This window comes from Opisthocomus hoazin, chromosome 1, assembly GCF_030867145.1.
Source record: "Opisthocomus hoazin isolate bOpiHoa1 chromosome 1, bOpiHoa1.hap1, whole genome shotgun sequence".
Classification (NCBI taxonomy): Eukaryota; Metazoa; Chordata; class Aves; order Opisthocomiformes; family Opisthocomidae; genus Opisthocomus; species Opisthocomus hoazin.
In genome coordinates this window covers 63,744,361-63,761,515 of record NC_134414.1, presented here as the reverse complement: position 1 = coordinate 63,761,515, position 17,155 = coordinate 63,744,361, and the positions used below count along the sequence as shown (strand labels likewise).

Here is a 17,155-nt window from a genome sequence, read left to right as displayed (position 1 = left end):
CTCACTTTTTCCAAAAAGTGGCATACTGGGGTGACAAAAAAAGGTAGGAACATGCTGGTCCACACCAGTGAACAAAGGGAAAGAATCAGAGAAGAAACAGACTGGGGAAAAAAAAAAAAATCGCATAGAAGAGCATAGTTTGCAGTCTCTTCCCACACAAAATGAGCTGACTCTTACCTGAAAATCTTCTTTTATAGCTTGTAGGTTATATGCAAAGAACTTCTGATAATGTTGGAAGAGCAGAGTCAATAGAATCGAGATGGCACTTGGGACTATTAACAGACTCTTTGACAAAGGTGCTTTATCTTAAAGACAAAAAACAAACAAACAAAAGCCATTTCAGAGAAAAATCTCTCACATAGAAAAAGTGACATATTTAAACAGGTCATTGGAAAATGTAATAGCAGTGGCACCACCTTGACTTTCTATCTCAACAACTTCCCAAGTTCTCAACAACTAGCAAATAGATAGGAAAAACACATCAACCAAAGGAAGTCTTTGGAGATACTAATAACAGCTAAACATTAATCAGACATATTGTTTTCAACATTCTCTCATGAAAATAATTGTGTGGCTATAATAAAACCTATGCTCTCTGCACATATAGAGGTCAGGCCCTCCTAAGGCTCAATCACGTTTCAGGAAATAAAATAATCACCCTTTTTGCTAGCAAAATATACATGTACAACTAGTTCAAACAAATATCTGTTTCCTTTGCGTCAGGGATTAAGATTAGCTTTTTTTCTAGAGGCTATGAAGCAGTAACCACCTGAATAAATGTCCTGAATAAGGTGACTTTGTCCACACTGCACTTGGGTCCACCATTCAAGGAAACACATCTAAGTTCATTTACAAGACATTCATCTTCCTTCCATGCAGTCATTACAAATGTTAATCAAGAAATTAATCAAATCGGGACATTTGTGAAATCAGAACTTCTTTCCCCCTTGTAGCATGACTTTCAGAAAGGACATTCAGAAGCAAGCAAGCAGAGAGAACAGAGAAATCTGCAATATACATTTACTAAAAACTGTCAAGTCGAACATCCAGCAGGAATATACCCAGCAATTAATCCTAAACTGTTGGTGTAGCTGATGCAACAAAACACAAACTCTTGCCCAACAATTCAAGCCAGCATAGGAACTCAGAAATATTATTTCTTCTATCACTTTTCCCCTTTTCACCCATGCAACTTTAATCACATTTCCTTCCTTCCCAAACACCCCAATTATAGCACAGAACCTACTGATTTTCGGACAACTGCTTTTTTTGCAGGGTATTATGAAATCTGTAGCTCTGTTGTCATTATTCTCAGATAACAAAAGGAGCAATAAGACTACTTTAAAAGTACACAAGGGAAGTCAAGAACAGGAGTACAGGAAGAACAACACTGCATTAGTGTAATGCAGGAAACATTTAGTATGTATCCAGATGAACTGACTACCATAAATGATTCTGTCGACATCTGCTGCACAGCAGAAGAGCAAACTGCTAGAAAAGACAGATGGTAATAGGTACCAAAGCCATGATTTTAATGATCGCACTGCCATCGAAAATACAGTTCTTACTACGTAATTTAAGCATGATCCTCATCCAAGTACTAACTGATGACATCAAGAACAACTTTGATGGGTACAGTTGGCCGTTCTCCGTTCATGCCACAGTCTGCAGTCTTCTGATGTTCACCATGTGAAGAAAACATCTCTTCCTATGTGTACTGTAACATAAACTTCTACTTTAAACTCCTCTTTCAGTCGACAATCTGTATCTTTGAGTTCATTATTTACAGACTCACTTTCTTACTCTTTTTAACCAAGTAATGCCTTGAAGAACTATCCTTTTATAGAAAATAGGCACTGATTTGGATTGACACAGGTTGATGTTGCTCTTCTAACCAGAAGCTCTAGTTTTATGATAAGATTTTCTCTGACAGACATATCAGGAGGGCAGAAAGCCTGGAACATTTTTTTTAATGCAAGAAAACTATCCACCTTTAAATTTAATATCTTCCTTGGATATTTTTGCTCTCCAAAAATAATGTCTATAATCTTTAGACACCCCTTTTTTAAATTATTCAATCCTCTGATTTACTTCGACGTTTCAAAAATGTCTGAAGCCATCAGAGTACTGTGGAACACTGTGGTGAAAAAAGAAGCTGGAGCTGCCTGAAAATTACTGTGCACACAATGCACATATATATTCACCTGAAACCTCAGCCAGTGATCGTTTAATTAACTTAACATTTCTTTATGTGAAAAGGTCAGTTTTATAACCAGGCTACAATAAATATTTGAAAGTACAGCCTAAACCAGAACACTAGTAGTAGTCACAACAATAGACATTTCTGAATAAAAGTTTGACAAAACTTGTTATTTTACTATCAAATATGCTTATGTTATTTCATGAGTCTAAATAATTTTTTACAAGAACTCACTAATCCTATAATAATTTTCATATAAAGATCGTGTTACCTAGATTTCCCACCGTGACTACATATTTCTATACAGGTTTAATATTTACATTTAGATTTTACTGTAATTTTCATGTAATTAGATCATTTTTACATTACAGGTAATACACATTTGAACTACTTTATCTTATGAAGTTTATTCCTAATTTGAATGCATTCAAAAATAACCAACCAACAGAACCTTATGTGTTTTCTCCAAAAGTGTGAACACACATTTTTCTTATGAGCCTCCTTTTAGCTTTCAGCTTAGACACTTTAAACATTGTTACAGAGGAGAAGTACTTATTTTTAAACATGTCACCAAGTGAAAAACCACAGAAGTAACTAACCCATTAATGTGACAGTCACCCACAGGGAACATCACATGAGTAACGGAAACTTCTACTCTCAAGCTTCTCAAAATGTCATCATGGTTGCTAAGTTTATTCTTGTCCAGTAAAATTGAGAAAGATAAACTCTTCCAGCGAAATAACGCATCTCCTGAAATGTTTTTTCCAAGTGTTTCACTGTACAATGCAGTAGTTTGCTTTACCCCTCAAGAGCATATAGATCCTTATCAAGGACTGCTGTGAGGTCACCAGTGAAGAAGCAACTCTTCCACTGCTGTGGAATGTCTCAACCAGTAAGAACAGAAATGACTAACAATCCCAGATACTACACAATGGAGCATTCTGACATCCAAGTCAAATTCCTCACTTAGAATATAAAGATAAAATCTAGAAAGCAAAGTTCTAGTCCAACGGATTTGCAACCACGTGCAGGATGGAAACATGTACCACCAACCTATCAGGGTACCAGCGTCTACTCGAAGCACCAATGTAAATGTGCACAAGGAGGAGAAAACCACGGTGCCTCTATACCCCATGAAGAAAGTAAAATGACAGGATAAACTCTGATTTTGACCCTGAAGAGTTAAAATACATCAAATGCTTCAAAGACCTTGGAATAAATTTTCAGCCCCAAAGGACTCCTTAAGTGGCAATTCTTTCAAACAACAGGCAGTAACAGCATTGGTGCTGCAACACACATGCTGAGCTTCCATCTAAGTAAAAAGAGAAGTTTTGTAATAACCAGGAGAGCATGCCCATGCTATGATGAAGAACAAAGAACTAGCTTTCACTACAGATCTTTGCTTCCCCACGGTGCAACGGAGAAGTTCTCCCCAAAACTGGCCTCACAAGCTCACAGGCAATGTGTCCCAACCTTTTTGCTACCACTGCGCAATGTGAATTTGATGCTCAAATGCGACATGAGTGAGAAAACCACCTGTAAGTCTCCCCATTCCACCCTTGCACTCATTACAAAGCCCACTAATCCTCTTCTTCCACAACCTACTACTTTTCTGGTTGCCAGTACCACTTTTAAAGTACAGAGAGTTAAGGAAAAGATGTACCCATCCATCACAAACAGAGGAGGGGGGTTATGGCACAACTGCTCAGGTAGTTGCAGTTCCAGAAGCCACCACTGCACTAATGAGAAGAGTATGAAAGTTGCGGTAGCAGCAACAGCTACAGTTTTTGAAATTACTTCCCATTCCCTGCTTGTTCACCACTCACAGGTGAAGAGAGCAAGTACATAAGCATGTCAAAACAGACAGCCAGACCAAGCTACTTTCAGCAGGGCTTTTCGGGAAACAACTTCACCCCCTGGACTGCTAATCTGGGCCCAAGACTCAAGTGTTGACTTGGGAAAGCACCTCATTGCTGATGTCAGCTGATAAGCAGTGGCTGGCAGAAGCCCAAATTAGCTCAGGACATTTTTTGTGGGGATCCCTACTGAGCTTACATCACAGCTGCAGACAAAACATACTACCAAACAGCTTTTTTTCCCCACTATCACCTGCAAACTTCCCAAACCCAGCTGCTATGAGGCAGACATGCCACTTTCATATAGACAATTAACTGCTAGGGGCTACTATAATGGCATGAAATACGCACAGACCATTTTTTAATACTGATACACAAGATTTGTGAGTCTTTTAAACCATAACTGATGCACATCTGAATGCACAGTACTTCCAAATGCACTGATGGAATCTGGGTGGTGGCTTTTCCTGCATTAAGCCATCATGCAGATATTCATCTACTGTATTCCAAAATCTGGCCAAGAATCTGCAGCAAGTTCACCAGCCTAAAGCGATGTTTCAAAATGGTCAGTTTGCAAGGACTCTTGCCTAACATTTTCCCTTCAGATACAATTTGCTCCACATCAAACAGCAGCATGATACGCCAACCGTATCCTGGGCTGCATCAAGAGAAGCGTGGCCACCAGGTCGAGGGAGGGGATTCTGTCCCTTTACTCTGCTCTCATGAGACCTCACCTGGAGTCCTGCATCCAGCTCTGGAACCCCCAACATAAGGAGGACACGGATGTGTTGGAGCGGGTCCAGAAAAGGCCACAAAGATGGTCAGAGGGCTGGAGCACCTCTCCTATGACAAAAGGCTGAGAGAGTTGGGGCTGTTCAGCCTGGAGAAGAGAAGGCTGCGGGGAGACCTTATAGCAGCCTTCCAGTACCTGAAGGGGACCTACAGGAAAGATGGGGAAAACATTGTCAGCAGGGCTTGCTGCAATAGGACAAGGAGCAATGGCTTTAAGGGAGGGTAGATTTAGGCTGGTTGTAAGGAAGAATTTTTTTACAATGAGTGTGGTGAGGCATTGGCACAGGTTGCCCAGAGAAGTAGTGGAGGCCCCAACCCTGGAAACATTCATGGCCAGGTAGGACGGGGCTCTGAGCAACCTGGTCTAGCAGAAGATGTCCCTGCTCACTGCAGGGGGGTTGGGCTAGATGACCTCTAAAGGTCCATTCCAACCCAAAGCATTCTACGATTCTATGAACACCTCCTCCTGAATGCTTGGAAACCTTGCTAGTCCTTTATTGCAACAGCTGATGAAACCCACTGTCAGATACTCAAATCTGAAAAGTAATTTTTAGGTGCTTCCTAGACACCAGTGTGTGTTTTGGGGAGAGTGGAGCAACCTTACTAGATCTGAGGAGTAATAGCTTGTCTTTATTATAACCACGCACAGAGTCCTGAACAGCAGCTGAGAACAAATGCTAGGATGCCATGGAGGGAGGATGACAAGAGGTACGGGCCCATGTAATACTGCTTGAGGAATCTGGAAGACACCAGGAGACTGTGTGCTGACTGGTAGGATGGAATTTAACCATATGAAGATTTTTTAGAGTTGGTTAAATCCAGTATAAGTATTTTTCTAATGTTTCATCCTTTTGAAAAAAAAACATGCAATACCAGAGGATCCTTCAAAAGCAGTGATGTTATTGCTGCCTGCAAGTATGACATGACTGAATACGTCTTCTGGGTCAGAAAAGCAGCTCTTGCCCTGGTCTAGGCACAGAGCAGCGACACCAGAAGGGGATCCTGTGTTCAGACTGTCACTTCACAGCGTACTCTGGTGGTTAATCACCATGCTGCCTGCAAGTGAACACAGTAATAAGAGTATCACTACAGAAACAGTTATTCATCAAATGCTTATAAACTTCATACAGAAGCCGAGTAATGTTAGTATACATACTAAGAAAGTCAATAAAGAAACCAACTGTGATCATGTTTTAAATCTATTTTTAAAAGGCACTGGTAAGAATGTAATCAAACCAGTTACCTATACATTTACTGTTCAGAAAACTGCTGGTTTTAGCCTAGGTCACAAACTCTAAAAGAATGAGGAGCTACAAAAAGAAAAAAAAAAAAAAGAACCCCTTTTTTTTCTATTTCTTTTCAAATCTTCCTTGAAAAAAACAGGTTGAAGTCAACAAAAATGCTCACCTCGTTGAGCAGCCTTGTCTTCCTCCCAACCACAGAGCATATTACCATATCTCTCTTAGTATACACTGTCAGAAATAGGAGGTATGGCTACACCACAACACCACGTGGAGACCTCCACGCTAGCTTGAAATGAGCTAGCTCCACAGCAGCAGCAGAATAGCCACATTTCTGAGGCGTTCAATGCATGGCTAATTGAACTGATGTGGCTATGCTGCTCCCAGGACTTACGCTAACATTTTGAAATAGGTTGCGCTGTGGCATGTTGTTGTACAAGCTAATTTGTTGTCCCATATACTACTGTACTGTGTAATATTGTTATGCACAGAAGTCTGATATATTCAACACATGCTTCATTTTTCCTTCAGTCATACCACAAAGCACCAACTTACATACCTTTATTACTTTCCTGACGCCCGCGCACAACAGAGTTCAGTCTTGCAGGTTATGCAAGCATTCCCTTCTTGCCTTGGGGATTTTTAACAAATTGCTAGCACTGCACTACAAGGTTCACAGAGAGGTAAAAGCCTAAGTTACATTAGCAGAAATGTTTGCACACAAGTTCAAAGGACTCTACTCTGTACTACTACACAAAGCAGCTTGTGTGTAGTAGGTAAAGTAGTATTTTCCAGATGCAGCAAGAGCATAGGCTTTAAAAAATGGACTCAGATTTTACTTTAATAAAGACTAGCTCTAATAGGTTTTCCTACTATACTCCTGTGCAGTGTTGCACACAGCATGAAGAACATTGGGAGGGGATATTACAGTGCCTGCAGAGAAGCCTGCTGTTGGTCTTACAGGTTTAAGCTGTTGGAAAGGCCTTGGCGTCTTATAATGGAAAGCCACCTGCATATCATACTTTGCTCCTGGGACACAGCATGTTGGAGAACAAGCAGCAAATACAGCTAAGCAGCACGACCGTAAAGCAAACAGCCAGCCCCTTGTCAGTCTTCATGTGCTCATGCTAGCCTTTGCAGAGCCCCTGTAGTGTTCCAGCAGCATTCTTCATGGGATTCCAGTTGCTGGCAGACAGCAACACAAGAAACCAGTCTGGGTCCTGCACCACAGCCCACCTCTCAAGCCCCTCCTAAAGCCAGCTACTGCAGCACGCCTCCTGAACACAATACAATGCTGTTTTACGAGTCAACTCAACTGGGTTAGCATTTTGCTAAGTCATACGAGCATGCCTGTGCTGTGCTTCTCACTATCCAGAGTCACTGTCTTTTTTTCTCCCAGGGAATACCAGCTCTTCCAATATTCCATATAAGAGAAACTGCTTCCCTTAACAAGGGCAAACTGTCTTTGTCTTTTATACGGTGCTCTTCCTCGTTTCCTGACTTCCACATGTCATAGTTGTAATGTGTATCAGGTACATTTATTCTCACATCTCCTCACCCAAAACTCCATGTGTCATGCACTGAGCAGCTGTGTTATCAGCTCCCAACACAGGCATCATCTGCTACACCTGATACTGCCTGTCCGGAATTCAGCATATCACTGCTAGTGAAGGATCTGCTTCTCGGAACTGGATCACATGCGCCCAGCATTGGACCGTTTGTTTGTTGGAGGGGTTTGCTTTTATATACGTCACTTATAACGTCACTTTTCAAGAACCTCTCTGCCTTTGCATGTGATTTTAAAGAGTACTGCACAGGAGAAGTAGGACAGAGAATTTATACCAGGAAACTCTTGAACTAGAATAAGAAATACTAGAGAAATAATTTACATAAGAACTCAATTGCAGTGCTCAAAGTCATGAGACATCTCCTTAAAAGGCACACAGACAAGGACAAGGACTTCACTACACGGGCCCAGCTAGTCAAGCATTATTTACAAGAAAGTCTAACTTCAACAGAAGTGGTCAAACCTACAAAGAATACCTGAAGTTGAATATGTGGTAAAGAACTCACAAGTTTTTAATATTCCTTGAATGAAGATAACATCATTCACCCCACTGAACTGCAGAGCCAGGACGTGAAATGAACTTTTCTGTGTAGCTCAATATCACAGTGCAGCATTCACTGGCACCCATAGTACAGAGATGATCAATAAAGTTAGCTCGAGGTAAGTAATACAGAAATAGTTTGTACTTGCTAATAACTTTGAAAAATATTGTTTGTTCAGCATAGTAGTGATATATTAGCAGAAATAAAATTCAGACGTCAACCAAGCAAAGATCCATGTAGCAGAAAGAGCCACGGGGTCTGTCTATGGCTAAATGCAGATCATGTTTTTTAGGATTGTTTTATCAACAGACTGTAAATAATGCAACAACAACCTCAACCTGAATGAAGAACAATAATAATCAGGACAGCTACAGTATGTAAGTGGACTTTAGAAAAGCTTAGCTGAGCTAAACTTACTCGGTTAAGTTAGTAGTAGTATGTCAGGGCTGCTTTATAATACAAAAGCAAAATGCATTCTGATTAAACAAACCCGACAGAAATCCAGAAATTCCAGAAATCTGGAAATGCAGCTACCCAGTAATCCGCACACGCAGATACATGGCTAAACTCCTCCTACTGATGAAATCAAAATACTCAAGTTTTTCATTCACTCACTCAAGATTTCGTTCATGCATGCAGCCAAAGATTTTCCCAAATAAATGTTAGGAATGAATTGTGCTAAAAGGAAGCTACAGTGTCTTCCTCCCACGTTTCCTAGAAACAGTACATCAGTATACTGCTAAGCGGCATCGGTCTACCAAAGTTCAGTCATCTCTTCTGCCACATTTTGTCACATTAAATGTTTGGAATATTAATCAATAACTTAATTTTAACAAGCACACAGGCTTTTTATTTGAATTATAAGCTCTCTTCCCTTAAACGCATACAGGTACCACGTCATGGACACAACAAAAGACAGAATTGACTATGGGGTCAGTCAAAGTTCCATGAAATTTTACAGCAAGAGGAATAACCTATGATGAAAAATGTCCAAAACTTAATAATCTGATTAAATTACCCTATGTGATGAGGGTCATAGATGAGATTAAAATGCATATTTAGAAAGCAGCCTGAAAATATCCTAATCATGTCAGTCTCCCTGTAGTTTTAAAAAAGAGCTTTGTTTTCTTCAAAACATCAAGATATGAGAGAGGCAGCCCAGAAACACCGAGAAGACAGGATGCAAGAGAAGGAAAAGGGACTAACATGGTACCGATCACAAGGACATAGGCTTCATAGGACGTTGATTACAATTTTGATCTACGTACTGCATCAAATTCAACATAGTTCTTTCTCTCATTTAGACCTCTAATGACAACACAGACGATTAAATTCATCTTTATATTGTTCCCACAATCTCCTAGAATTATATGATATAGTCCACTGCTACTTATTTCGGTTTATTCTAAGGTTAGCAGAACAAACAAAAACCAAAGAATTCAAAGAACATGGACAACAATATCCTTGTCCAAGATTCTATCAGCCTTCATTAGATTAATATTACCAGATGGAGCACAAAGTTTATAATCAGCTGCAACTGCTGCCACTACGAGCCACTGGTTACTCTATCTCTTTCAGAAAAGTTTTAAATGCAATTTCAAGAATTAACTAATTAGAAGAATTTACAAGAACCAAACTACTTCAAATGAGTTAAATAATTATTTAGGTTCTGATAAGAAGTTTCAAAAATCAAAAAGAAGATTTTAAAAAAGTTAGTAGGACAAACCAGACCTGCTTCTAGAAAACTAGGGACAAGAGTGTCTCTGGCACTCTTGTTAAAACACTTTGCATAAGAAGCCCAGTAAAAATCACATTACCAAAATGTAGTAGGGCTCCGAGGTCATTTGTTGTTTGTTTATTTTCCCATTGCTAAAGAGGGAAATCTGCAGCAAGGAGTGAAAACAAGGCAGGGGTGAAAACAAGGCAAAAAGAACACTGCAACCTCTGACATTTTTACCACCGAATCTATGTCTGAAGACGCTAAAGCCCTTAACCTACTAGAAATATAATCAACAACCGGGTCACTTTTTAAAATGACCAAAGATACACATGGCTAAAAAGAGCTTAGTATTACTAAGCTTTACCAAATGGTATTGCGATGTGGCTTTAAGCAAACATTACAAACGTTAAGAAGTCTGTCAGAGATGGCACACCAGGATACAGGAGCCTTTGGTCTGACCTGGCATGATCATTCTTACCGCTGTTGAACCACGTGCCTGCTTATTTTATCTATGGTCTCTGATACAGGCCCATTTATCCACCAGCCGTGCCCCAACAACTGTTTGTCATTGCCCTTCTGCAAGAGGTTACTGCTTCCAAGACTCAGGGGCAGAACACAGACACACATGTACACTTCCCTGATGCAGCTCCAGGCACTGATTCATAAACCGCCTAAACTATCAGATTTTGCACATCAGTGACTGAATTCTACATACCTGCTGCTACTGCAGCACGCACTTCTGCTACAAAGGCAGAAACAAAAGTCTGAAGGCACAGGGACATCTCAAACTGCCACAGTTGTGCACTAGGTGAGCATACCTCACCGAGACCTAAATCATGCCTCTACTAGAGTTTGTCAGTGCACCTGTAGCAGCCAAGTTCTATTGTGAAAAATCACTTTAGGGCAACAAGTGAGTTCAGTACGAGTATATGTTGTACCAGTTGTCCTGAAGCAAAAAAATAAATAAAAAGGTAAAAAGTTTACTTTCTGCAGAATGGCATCTTGTCTAGGTATTTGTCCTAGCACAAATATGTTTCTTGTGACTACAGTGTTCCACTCACTCTTCTGATGGATCTACCTTGGACAAACCTTTCAATACTGACCGTGACTTTCCACCCATTCAGCCAAACAAGGATACTTTTCACCCCACCTTCTTTCTCACAGAATTATACACAGACGCATGCCACCAAAAGGCTGGTCTTCTACAGTATCTATTACTGAGCGAAAAAATTTTAAAAGTCAGGCGCTGTAAACCAAGCACAGCGTTACCAGATCCACCTGTAAAAATACTGCCCCCCCCCAAACTTTGATGCCTCCAACAGAATACAGCTACAACTAACGCCCCTTCTGAAACGCCCGACTTATTGCCCCCCTAGCCAGCAGGTGCTTTCACACTCAGATTTGGATTTCGTGTGAAGCACGCAATTAGTCAGCAAAGCTCCGACAATCATTTGCCCCAGCCTGCTCCAAGCAGTGCCAAAGTCCACACCGCAGCCCGCTCACTTCTTCATCGCCGTCTCTTAAGGCAGCGGGTTCCCTGTCCTGCAAACAGGCTCAGCGGCAACCCGCAACGAAGTCTGGTCAGGTCGCGCCGGGATACGAAACGATCGACATACGCTGTACGTGAAAACAAAGTTAAACGGAGGAAACGTGTTTGCCCTCAACTCTGTCTTCCCAACGCTGGGGTTTAAACAACAACCGTCTTTTCACATTAAAAAAGAGTTCTTTCCCTGCCCTGACATGAGCCCATGTAATTTTACGGACGCGCACACACACAGAGAGCGAGGACCGCTCCGCCCAGACACAACCCCTCGCCGCCGGCCGGGCCAGGCAGCACAGCCCGTGAAGCGGAGCCCCGCCGGAGCGGAGCAACGGCTACTCCAGCGCCGGCACCGCCGGACGGGGCTCCTCGCCCGCCGTCCCGCAGCGGGAGACGCGGTAAAGCCCGAGTTTCAGGCTGAGCGTGCGGGGACGGGGGAGCGAGGGCTAGCGGCTCCCTCAGGGGCCCAGGCCCGGCGGCGGGAGCCGGCCCCGCACACCCCCGGCGGCGCCTGCCAGAGGTCACGGAGCCGCCGCCCCGCCAGCTCCCTCACGGCGGCGTCCCCCGCCCCGGCAGCGCGGCCCCGTCCGGCCTCCGTCCCCCGGCCGACACACCCCTCGCCGCCGCCCTCTCCCGGCTCCGTCCTCCCCCGGGCTGCGGCGAGGGCCGGTACTCACAGAGCCCGTTGGAACCGGTGCTGGTGAACATGGCGCCGGCCCGGCCCGGCCCGGCCCGGCCCAGCCGCGGGCGGGCGCCGCTGGCGGAACCCCCAGAGGCCGGGCAGACTCTGAGGAACCCCGGAGGGCCGCGGACGCCGCGGCTAAGGCGGCCGCGATGGGCCAAACGCCGCCGTCAGCAGAGCGGCCGGCGCCCCCTGCTGGGGCCCGCCGGACGGGCGGGGGGGAAGGAGGCGGGCGAGGCGGGGGGCAATGGCTTTAAACTAAGGGAGGGTAGATTCAGGCTGGATACAAGGAAGAAATATTTTACTACGAGGGTGGTGAAACTCTGGCATGGGTTGCCCAGAGAGGTGGTTGATGCTCCCGATCCCTGGAAACACTCGAGGCCAGGCTAGATGGGGCTCTGAGCAACCTGGTCTGGTTGAAGATGTCCGTGCTCATGGCAGGGGGTTGGGCTAGATGATCTCTAAAGGTCCCTTCAAAACATTCTATGATTCTAATTTTAGAATGTCCAGTTCCCAGCACTAAGTTCAGATTTCTGTGTCTCATTTGTCCTCTTCTCTACAGGGCCCGCAGTCAGGCAGGTAGGAATGGGACTCTCGGAGCAGGAGCTGTGTCTGAGCTAGCCAGCAGGAAGAACCAAAACGATGGTGCACCGAAAATCCTGACTCTCCCGGGCTGAGCTTCTTTCCTCAGCAAAGAATCTAAATTGGATTCACAGCACGAAACCCGTCATGTACGTTGTGTCTTTGGCTACAGACAACGGGCTTACTCTTTGCTGTTAAAGCACAGCTGGAAGAAGTGATTTGCTGCAGAGATTCGCCGTCTTTCTTTCAAATGCAAATGGCTCTGGCTGCTGTATGTTACATATGCAAACTCTGTGTTTGCCAGTACGCTGCTGAATGCGCATAACCATACATAAATCACTGGCAACCCTCATTTCTAAGGAAAGGGAAGGTAAATAATGAGGTGCAAAGTCTGCAAAGCTTGTAATAGTTCCAATGTGAAACCCATTGGGAAAAGCTTGGGTGCCTCCTGAAGCTTTAGGGATCTAATGAAATACTCACGGATTAATTAATCACCATTCTGGACTTTTTTTACTAACCTCCATTTAAGGTAATTAAGCCTTTTTGTGGATCTGGCTTTCACATAGGTGAGGATAAAACCTGAAAAGTTTTCCAGCATTGCCTGTGTAATAGGCTTAGGATTGCTGTTTTAACACTGAAGATAAAGCTTGCTTTTACTTCTTTTCATAGTCACACAGAATGGAGAGACAGAACAATCATTAATATAGAGGTCTACAGTTCTGATAGCCAAGACCAAGTGCTCTTCTGTTTTATAAGCTCAGTTTTGAAGATTTCCCTGGATGTCGTACCAGGTAATCAGAGGGATTCTTCCCTGCAACGCTGAGTGCTGGAATTGGATTGAAGTCAGAATTATTAAACATACTAGAGACTTACACATGTATTTTGCTGAATGAGGATGTATTTGGGCAAATACTTAAAAGCTTATTTTGAAAGCAGCTCTGTGGCCTTGTTATCACGGAGAGATACAGCAAAACTGAATGAGTAGCAATAGCTGGCAAGCTTCTCCCAGCAATATACCAAAATACTTGCAGATTTGTCAATACTGCCGGGATAAAGGGAGCTGGCTCTGAATTTATTTGCCGCTGTCTTATTTAAGTCTACAAATATATTACTGAGTCTACAAAACATCTAAGTATATCCCTTGTTTCAAACCAGATTTATTGAGTCAATTTTTCTGGGATTAGATCAGATGAGATACACTATGTTTTTCTGAGAACCTACATAGTCCATGCTAATAATTACAGTTTCACATACTGATTGAACGGTAGAGGAAACGTAGTTTTTGCCCACAGATACAGTGCCAAGCAGAGGGGTTTTTTATCCCAACACCATCAGTGTCAACTGGTAGCTTGTCATAAGAATTACGAAAATTATTTTCACTATTTAAATATACAGTGTTGTCCACTTTGGAGTTAAATGAAATCATCAGTCCTCATCCTTGCCTTGGAACATGTCCCAGAATAGGAAAGCTAGCACTTATCTACTAATCTACTCAGAACAAGCTTAGAAGGCTTTGACACTGCTCAAATGTCAGCTTAAATATCTCCATTTGTTTATTACACCTAGTTAGTGGGGTCAATTTGGCACATTCAGAATAAAGTTATTTCAATTTCCTGCTCAAAAGAAAATCCCAGGAGACTGGAATTTATATTTCTAACTATTTTCTAACATGATTAGGTTGCTTGTTTCTCTGAACTTGTGATGTTTTTGAACCGACTCTTAATTACTAATTAATCTCTTAACAGTCAGATGCTCCCCTGCCATACAGAATGAAGGACAGCGGCAGAGTAAAGCAGGGTGGAAATGTAACACCTCGCTCAGGAGTTTTCTGTCTTAACTCAGTGCAGGTTCATGATTCTGCAGGTTAATGGCAGGTCGTCTGTGTCTCTCTGACGCCTGGGGTTTCCATGGCATTCATAGTAGCACCTGCAGTTATTACAATCACCTGAAATATTAGCAGATACCTGAAAAGAGGTTAATGTCAACCTTCATGGTTTCAGTAACTTCCCCCTACTGTTCCCAACTCTTGTCTTCAGTTACAGAAGACTGTAAAGAAGAACGCTGTGCCCTGTACATGCCCTACAGAGGAGGCTTCTGTGGCAGCGCAGCTTGCTGACAGCAGCTTGCATGGGAAGAGGAGGCCGGGCAGAAGGCAGGTTCACTGGGCTGAAATCAGACTGACTGGGCCTGCGCCTTTCCGAAATCAGAGAATTTCTCTCACTCCCTCAGAAGTGAGTAAAGCTTTGTATCACAGCAGACCTGCTGCCCTGTTAAAGTGTAGTGGGTTCAGTTTACTACATATATCTTTGGTTTTTCACTATAGCTAGAAGGTACAGAACATTTTCTAGATTAGTTCTTTCCATGTAGGGCTGGCAGGCTTACAGTTAATGTGAGGAGCAACGGAGTGGCTAAAGGAGGAACTTTCCAGTGTTTCTTTAAAGAAGTGCACGAAGGAAAGAAATCTATTGGAAAAAATGGCAAGAGTATTGGTTTTTGGTCTGGTTTTTTTTTTCAATTTTTTGGATTTTGCATCATACTATTATAAAAAATGTAAAGAGTGCTCAAAAGTGTTCCATTTGTTATGCTTCTAGCCATTTCAGTGAGATTTTTTCCATAACTTTAAACACCATGTTAAACCTGAGCTCTGTATCAATGTCTAGTAATATGAATATGTGGGTAGCTATTGCTTCAATAACTCAAACATAATTCAAACAGCACCATCTTGTTTTTCAGTTAGAACCCTGGAATGGGAGGCAACCACAGTACAGAGCGTGCAAGGGACTGGCTTCTCTGGAGCTGAGCCAAGTCCCCAGCTGGTGGCCACCTGCAGCCCCAAGCTTACGCTCTTTGCATTGCTCACCTTCATCACCACCCAGGGCCTTTTCACACTTGCTCCATTGCTGGGTCCCTTTCAGCCTTCACCACCTTCCAGAAACTGTCTCTTATTTTGTCCCAGCAAGTCACCAGAAGCGTGCTGCATCTGCCACCTTCTGGATTCATGCCGCGTCCCTCAAACGTGGGCGAGAGGAGAAGAATGGTGCAGTGCGTCCTGCGGAGATGCGTGGAGGAAGCACAAGGAGAAAAGTGCTTGCCTGGAACTGCAGCGGCAACCTGGCTTTCTTCTTCGTGTTATATCTTTGTGGACTGAACATACGCGCTGACAGTTTTGCACTAAAAGTCTTAACCATCGTTTCCCTTTGAACAGTCACAGAATCACAGAATGGTAGGGGTTGGAAGGGACCTCTGTGGGTCATCTAGTCCAACCCCCCTGCCAAAGCAGGGTCACCTACAGCAGGCTGCACAGGACCTTGTCCAGGCTGGTCTTGAATATCTCCAGAGAAGGAGACTCCACAACCTCCCTGGGCAGCCTGTTCCAGTGCTCCGTCACCCTCAGAGGGAAGAAGTTCTTCCTCATGTTCAGACAGAACTTCCTGTGCTTCAGTTTGTGCCTGTTGCCCCTTGTCCTGTCGCTGGGCACCACTGAACAGAGTCTGGCCCCATCCTCCTGACCATGTGATCCTGAGCACTGACACTGTGTTCACCCACATGTTGGCATCTCTGTGTTCAGGGGCAGCACCAAGCACTTGGTCAGCAGCTTTGTCTCTAAATACTTGTAAAGCACTCCCTTAAAATTGTTGTCCTTAAATTCTCTGTCACATAAGCCAGGCTATGTGTTTCAATGAAGGCTGAGATCCTGTGAAAAACAAGAACATATGGTAGCATAACCAGGAACGAGATCCTAATGCAAAGATATTAGGAAAACAAGTTTAAGATAGGCAAATTGATTCTGATGTTTCTTAATTGTTGATTTTAATCTCAGTTTTTATGTTTAATATTCTATGTTCATGTTCCATTTGACTTAGGTGAGACCTCATTCTTGTGAGAATTCAAAATACGCTGGTTCAGCTGTCCTTGGCTGAGCAGCTGTCACTGGATTTTAGATCGCTTATCTGAAGGGCATCAGTTTACTACAAGATAAATCGTGAAACATCAGTAAACATCGATAAACTGATGAGATTTAAGCGTAGTGCTCAGAAGACTCAATTAGGGAATCAATTAGGAGGGCAAAATATGTGTAGAATTGCATAATGCAACATATTTTGCATATCTGTACTCTTTTTTGCATACTAGAGATCAAGCACTAGCCATCTATTTCAGACGGAATTTATGCCAAAGAGCCTTTGTGATCTGGAGTATATGCTAAATTACACAAGACCAACTATCAGCGAGAGGAAAAAACTTAAGCCTTTAAGATGCAGAAAATGAGTTGCATTGTTCCATATGGGTATGACTGTGCTGAAATTGCCTATTCTGAAAATCAGATCTCAAAAGATATTTATAGGGGTATTCAAAGCGTTTTTCTCTCCCTGATAGCTATCCATATTTCTCAGATATCCTTCTCCTCTTGCTTCACATCCGTATTGTAGTCCTAT

The 17,155-nt window shown here is 42.9% G+C and overlaps 1 protein-coding gene and 1 long non-coding RNA gene across 2 annotated transcripts in view; one reads left to right on the top strand and one right to left on the bottom strand.

Annotated features, from left to right (window-relative positions):
- UBAC2 (UBA domain containing 2) overlaps positions 1-12,250 on the bottom strand; it is a 109,460-nt gene extending 97,210 nt beyond the window's left edge. Inside the window, exons 1-2 of the mRNA XM_075424178.1 lie at positions 12,136-12,250; positions 178-305 (exon numbers count right to left, since the gene is read on the bottom strand). Coding sequence (XP_075280293.1) covers positions 178-305; positions 12,136-12,166 — 159 coding nt within the window. The 5' untranslated portion in view covers positions 12,167-12,250. The remainder of the gene's footprint in view (positions 1-177; positions 306-12,135) is intronic.
- A 1,154-nt stretch (positions 12,251-13,404) lies between these two features.
- LOC142361737 (uncharacterized) lies at positions 13,405-15,528 on the top strand. The gene is made up of 3 exons (XR_012764353.1): positions 13,405-13,513; positions 14,759-14,953; positions 15,456-15,528. It is a non-coding gene; the product is annotated as an uncharacterized LOC142361737 (long non-coding RNA).
- Positions 15,529-17,155: the final 1,627 nt, after the last annotated feature.